This window comes from Malurus melanocephalus, unplaced genomic scaffold, assembly GCF_030028575.1.
Source record: "Malurus melanocephalus ecotype Western Australia unplaced genomic scaffold, MMel_1.1 scaffold_415, whole genome shotgun sequence".
Taxonomy (NCBI): Eukaryota; Metazoa; Chordata; class Aves; order Passeriformes; family Maluridae; genus Malurus; species Malurus melanocephalus.
The window spans coordinates 603,449-610,481 of NW_026623647.1; the positions used below are offsets into that span (position 1 = coordinate 603,449).

General features: G+C 46.3%; 1 protein-coding gene across 1 annotated transcript in view; it reads left to right on the top strand.

The window, feature by feature from the left end:
• CDH4 (cadherin 4) overlaps positions 1–7,033 on the top strand; it is a 405,208-nt gene that overhangs the window by 387,746 nt on the left and 10,429 nt on the right. The window contains exon 11 of the mRNA XM_057379655.1: positions 2,913–3,089. Coding sequence (XP_057235638.1) covers positions 2,913–3,089 — 177 coding nt within the window. The remainder of the gene's footprint in view (positions 1–2,912; positions 3,090–7,033) is intronic.

Consider the following 7,033-nt stretch of genomic DNA (forward strand, 5'->3'; position numbering starts at 1 on the left):
CCTGGCTGGTGGGATATCAATGAAATGCTTGGCAGGGAGTGGTGCCTGCAGTGGGGTGCTTGCACAGAGCCCCACAAGGCTCTAAAYCCCAATCCCCTTCCCAGGTAAGCCAGGCTCGAGCAGCTGGGCCAGGGAGGGCACAGTTGGATCCTATGGCTTGCAGTGGGGCTGATCACTCCTTCAAATGAAGCAGATTTCTGTGCTGTTACAGAGGTCAGGGCTGCCTCGCCCTGTGTGAGTTCGTGCACTTTGTAAACACAGAGGTTTGGAAAAAGGCAGCTTTGTTCTTGCTGTTTTATGGGGGGAGACGGAGGCACAGAAAGAAACTGGGTTTTCAAAGGAATGGCTGGGATCTTTAATCATGCCTTGTGTTGCAGAGGATTCAGGTCCAAGCTGGTTTAAAAGCACAGTACAAGAGGAGCTGTGGGACAGGTCAGAGCGGGGCTGCTGTGGTTACAAACACTTTCTGGGCAGGCTTTTAGGGTGTCCTACAGTCCAGTATGGCCTGAGCACCCARACCCCCATTCCCTGACAGTCTGTGTCTCATTAATGCTCCCCTTGCCTGCTCCCAGTGATTGCCATTTGTTCCAACCTTCCCTTTCTCTCCAGAGCAGCTGCCAAACACAACCTCCTCTTTGTCTGCTTTCCCCAGGAATGGGATTCAGCTGCCCAAATTTTAACCTTGTAAAAGTCAGATGTTTGATCCAAGCAGCTTCAGATCACATTTAGTTCATGCTGTGACCAGGAGGGAGTCACTCACTCTGTTTTGTCCCACCTGGGCAGACTGGGGACTSAATCCATGGTCCAGGACTGGCTCACACACCTTCCCACCAGGAAATAATTGACAGCAAAGCGTAGGTGAGAATGAGAGTCCTTGCAACACTTTCACAACTATTTCAGCTCTGTCTGTGCAGACAGGAAATGCATTTCCTGCTTTTGGATACCTCTGCATCCACAGAAATTGGTTTCTGTTTTRCTCTCAGTCTGTAAAGGCTGCTGTATTTTTGGCAAAACCTGACTATGTGACGTGACCACAGCCGAGGCCACTTAAACTTACATCAGGAGTGACATTTTGTGTCAGGAAGAGTTTGAAATATTTCACCTGGCACAGAGCTGTCTGGTCTAGAAAATGATAGTTTATTCACTGCCTCATCTTGTTGTCTTTAGACAGGTATTGTGACTTTAGAAGAAAGAGACCATCCTAACTAACAAGCCCATTTTTCTTACGTTCTTTTTGAAATATTGCCCTTTGAAGGGTCTTTATTTCCCKGATGTCTGTACCAAGGCTGGTTTTCAGAGGAGAGAACAACTCACTTGTGATGGAGTGCTCCCTCTAACCTGGAGGGGGTGATCTGTAACCCAAACGAGTGTCTGCTGTTCCTGTCACTGCACATGTAGGGCCTTGTAGGACTTTCTGAGAGTGTCAACAGCCAGTTACTTTAATTGTTTCTTTCTAGGGCTTCCAGGACACACATTTAGGGCATCCACCAGCACTCATTTCCAAACCCCAGTACAATCTCTGCCTTTGCATCAGGATATCCAATGCCCAGACCTTGCAAAAAGCAGTGGGACTTCTTTGGGGTCTGCCTTCGTGACATGTAAAAAAGATATTTCATTTTTTACATCACAGTTGGCATTGGTGAGTTAGGAAAAAAAGATACCCAAAAGGCTAAGCCTGCAGATCCAGGATAAGCTGACCCAGCTGCTAGAGCCTTGCATRCAATTTTTAGTCTCTAAATAGTCTTTGATGAAATAGAGTCTTTACAAATAGAAGATGAGGAAGCAGGAGCATCTCCAGTAATGCACAGCTTGGCATGGCCAATGTCACACCTCRAGTTATCCTCATTAGCCACAGACACATTCACAAAGCCAGCTTTGAAMCTGGATCCCTGGTCCTCTAACAGAGAAAGGGCAGGAGCCTCACAGCAGTGATACTGAAATGAAAACATCCCAAAGAGTCTGGCTCCATGAAATGTAATTCTTTCCTTTGGCAGGGGTTTGTGCAGCTGTGTGTTGCTTTCCTCTTCACATGGATTGACGCAGCTCAAGCTTCCCTTTGAGTTTCTGCTTCAAACAGCCCAATTCTGGAAAGGGATATTCACCAGAAGCCAGTAGCACTCTCACCTGTTATCTAATGACAAATTATATAAAATTATCAGCAGGTCTGAGTTACCTGTGAAGTAAGCTCAGCTTCTGTTTTCTTATTTCAGTAATTTATAGTCTGGCCATTTATTAGCTTCCAGTTGGATAGTTATGGTCCATCTCAGTTCAGAACTAGAAATAGAACAGAAATAGAAATCAAAAGCAATGAATTAAATAAAAGCAATGAATTAAATAAAAAGAAAACAAGCAAGTGAGAAAGATGAACAAAACACACTTATCTGGAGAACAGAGGAAAAGTTTTCCCAAAACAAACCATGCTCTCAGCTGGTTGCATGGGACATGAGTAGACAACTGTGAGTTTACTGAGTAGCTGGAAAGCCACTCTGACAGTGTGATATTCCCAAACTGTTGTTTGTTAGTGATGGGCAGAAAAAAGGGATATTCTTGACTTTAGACACCTGTTTTCAGAAGGGCAAAGTGAGGAGCAGAGAGAGCAGGAATCCATCCTCTAATTCAGACATACGGATGCAATGGTCATTGCAGACCCCATTTCTCCTCAGCTGCAGAGACCTCAGGAAATGTCCTCTGCCAGCAGCAGGAAACCAGCATGTAAGTGGCACTTAGTGAAAAGAAAAACCTTTAAAACGAAAGAAATTGAAAAATTGAATAATTGTAAAGGTCAAAAACMGGATACTCAATTAGCATTGTGTTTGTCAACAAAACCAGTTATCCAAAGGTCCTTCAAATCACGGGTCAGGAGCCCAGAAAAAAAAACGTATTTCAAGCAATATTAAGGATATGTCAGTGAAAAGACTGCCATGTATTTATTTCCTTTCTCTGTAGATACTCCAAGCTGTCAGATCCTGCAAACTGGCTGAACATTAATGCCACAAATGGTCAGATCACTACTGCTGCTGTCCTTGATCGAGAGTCAGACTACATTAAGAATAATGTCTACGAGGCCACATTCTTGGCGGCTGACAACGGTGAGCCCAGGCTTCACATTGTTCATGCTTCAATAAGACTCTAATGTGATGCATTAAGAGAAATGATGCCCTGACAGAGTTGTCAGTATAAGTTATCTTTTTCCCAGGTTTTTATGGTCAAAAAATGTGAAAGTGGGACGGGAAATTGCTGGAGTAAATTAAATGTGCACAGTATACGGAGAGTGTTATTAAGGGAAAGGGAGGACAAATGGAAAATTGATTTGGGGAGTTCGGTGTTGTGGTGTAGCCTGAACTGAAAAAAGTGTCAAAGGGATGTGCTCCCCAAGGGCTGCCGAGCACACCTGTCCCAAAGGCACTGATCAGAGCATTCAGGAAGCCTTCCATCAGGAAACCAGACATAATTTTATGGGATGGTAGGAGGGTATTAAAAACAAGCCCGTCAGSTGGATAAATGGTGTATCTGTTATTGGAGCTGGGTGCTTTCTGCCCGCTGCCATTCCTGGAGTGTGCAGCYATCACCTGGGTGCTGCCAAAGCCACTGAGGCCACTCAGGTGTCTCAGGGAGGTCCTGTTTGCTCCTCTCTCCTCATTCAGGGTCACTCTGTGCCTGTGCTCTGGTCAGCACTGAGAGCCCCAGCCCTGTGCTGCTGCCCTGCATTTCTCTTCTAATCCTGATTCGGAGGAGTTGATGAATTTTATTAACCACACCCAAATGTGGCCATGATGGTATTTCATTCTTCCAGCTGGGAAAGGCTCAGGAGTTTCCCAGAGCAAGGAGAGGGCGCTTCCCCTTCACCCACTCTGAGCATTCACTCAAACCAAAGCCCTGCTTCAGCAGCACAACTCTGGGCTTGGCTCTGAGCACCCAAACATATTGTTCATGCTTTAGAGGTGTTTTCAGAGTGTTTGTGCCACCCCTCAGGATGGAGATGATGTGGTCATTATGAGCAGTTTTGGTGGTGGTTGAAGGGCTGATGAAAACTTTCTCCCTCTGGGGTTCACTTGTCACTTCAGTCATTGCATCCCGGGTCACAGCGGTGAGGGAAACTCATGGAAGAGTTTCAGTGCTGAGGAGCTTTACATTTTGCATTTTGCCCCTTCTTGGTGCCATGAATGGCAGGACTCACCCCACAGCYTCACCCTAAGCATCCCCTCCAAGAAGGCAGCCAGGACAGGGAAATTCAAAATATTCCCAAGAGGATCTARTGGTGTTCATCTGCAAAAGCCACAGGGCAAAACAGGTCAAAGGAGTAAGCCAAAAAAGCRGTGGTAGAGCTTGAACCCATCAACCTGCAAATCACCATCTGACCCTGCAAATCCCAGGCACTTGGTCCAGTGTGATGTGGAGTTAACCCCTTTGCCTGGTGCAGTGCATCAGCACCTCCACATCCATCATTCAGCAGCTCAGAAAGTGAGGGCCTAGATAAATCTCTTTATTCTGAAAAATTAATCTATCACTGGTATATTGCAGCCATTAAAATGCACGTAAAGCAACACCTTATTTAAAATTCTGTCTAGAGTGCTTGGGATAACAGCTAAAGTTTCATCTAGGCTAAYAGACTCTCACCACATTTCTCCCAAGTTCCAGGTTCTCTGGCATCATGTACTCATCAAAGGAAAGCCTTGGGTCAAGGGTTTTGGTGGGGATTTTTCTGTCTTTCTTGAAGAAGCGGCAGCATCTTCTTTCCTTGAAGTTCTTTTTGCTGTTCTCAGTACATGATAAAGCAGAAGTTTAGCCAAATACTCCTTGGACATGCTCTCTTTCTCTCYCTGGGCTACAGTGCAGAGATGCTGTCTTTAAGCAAAGTCTTGGCTGCAGTGTGAGGAGGGTAAAAGGRGAATCCTAATCAACAGCAGAATTTTAACCTGATTTCCGAGGAGAGAGTCCCTTGGATCACGCAGTGTCTGTGCAGGTGTGGAGCCTGGCAGTGTTTGAACCCTCAGCCAATTTCAGCCAATCTCTCAGGGAAGCTGAGAGCTTAAATATAATATATTCCARCAGGTTTCATGAAACACAGAGCTGAGCATGAAAACCTTGGCTCATACCTTGCTGTGGGAATGCAGACAGGGCCCTGTGGAAAAGGCAGTGATAGAGGATGCAACAGTTAATGCAGATGCAGAGGTTGTGGAGTCCTCTGCCTTTTGTCATTAGTATTTTGGTCTTAATTTTAGGGATCAGATCAGATTCTCCACTGGAGTCAGAGGTGCTGTTGTAGCCCTCATGTCCTGAGGATAAAGTCCAAGGGTCCCTCATTGTGCCTGCTCTAGCTGTGTCCTTACTCTCTACACATAGACAGCTGAAATAATGTGAAATGTTCCATAGTTTGTGATAATTGGCCATTTAAAGAATTGTTTACTTTTCATTTCTGCTGAAACTGCCCCACTCAGAAACACAAAGAAACAAAAATACCAGGACTCAGAGCCCAACAATRCTCAATGGCCCAACAAAAGTGCATTTGTATGTGCAGCAATTGCAGGTTATTTCWGCCACGTGCCAGTTAGTGCCTCTCAGGGCTGAGGTTTTGTGTTGAGTCTGTCTCAGAGGTTACACTGGGGGCCTTGCTTTTATCCCAGAAGATATTCTGAGTAGTGTGAAAGCAGTAAAATCACTTTGCTTGGTCCCAAAAGTCATTTTTCGTGTTCAGCCCCAGTATCCTGGTGGGCTGTCTGCCTCTCCAGAAGCTTTCAAGGCTGATCAAAAGACATTGTTTTAGAGGGAGACCTACCCCGTGCTTACAGGATGAAAAGATGAGATTCCATGATCGAAGAGCTTATGTGGGAACCATGAAAAAAGGATTTCCAGGGCTCCTTCGGAATTTTCGAGGCTCCCTTGAGAAATGGAGAAAAGAGTGTGAGAAGGAAAGTCTGTGGAAGCAGAATTCTAGTGGGGAAGTAGTTTGTGTGGTTTTGTATCTAGCACTGGGAGGGAGGGCCAGGGCTGAAAATACAAACTTTAAAAAAAGCTGCTGAAGCCGTGCTGCCTGAGGAGAGAGGCAGAGAGAGGGCAGGCAACACAGAGCTGCCAGATAAATGTGTGGGGAGAGGAATAAAAAAGCACTGCACCATTTCTGGGAAGGCTGTTCTCTCCTGCCAGGGCAGATACTACACAGTGTAAGTGGTTGTTAGTCAGTCAAATCATCAGGAGGGGCTGGAGGACCAAGAATGCTGTGCTGTGGGTGGAGAGGATGGGATATTGGGATATAACAGTGCTGCTGGGGGTTAGGGACACTGCAGSCTTCCAGCAAGGACCTCTCACCACTAAAGCTGGAGCTGGGACAGGCTGGAGAGCTGGGCTTGCTTTGAGRCACATTTTTAATGGTCTGCAGAGCTGAAAACTGGCCAGCAAGTGCTGCAGCAAATGCTGACCAATGGGTCGTACTGTGCAGGTTTTTCTCCCCTCCAAGCCATCTTCTTCTTCCTCTTGTCAGCTCTCTTTCTAGTGGTTTTCCTTCTTCAAAACAGCCATTACCAAGATTTGCAGGAGCGGCTTGGCATCACCTGCTTGTAGTTTTAGTTTGGCTGGGGGCATTGCTGCGGGCTACAGATCTGCAGAGCTCAACCTCCCTGCTCTGCAGGAGCGAAAAACAGCAACATTAGGAGGCTCGGGGAAGTTTTAATAATGCCTGGTAAAGCAAGGGACTGTGAAAGTGCAGTGTGTCCCTAATAAGGTCCAGGGAGGGGGCTGGAAATGCTGGTTTGTTGGAGATGGAAGGAAGGAAGGAAACGGGCTGGAAATGCTGGTTTATTGGAGATGGAAGGCAGGGAGGGGAGCTGGAAATGCTGGTTTATTGGAGCTGGAAATGCTGGCTTATTGGAGCTGGAAGGCAGGGAGGGGGCTGAAAATACTGGTTTAGTTGAGCTGGAAATGCTGGTTTATTGGGGCTGGAAGTAAGGGAGGGGGCTGGAAATGGTGGTTTGTTGGAACTGGAAGTAAGGGAGGGGAGGTGGAAATGCTGGTTTATTGGAGAAGGAAGGAAGGAAGG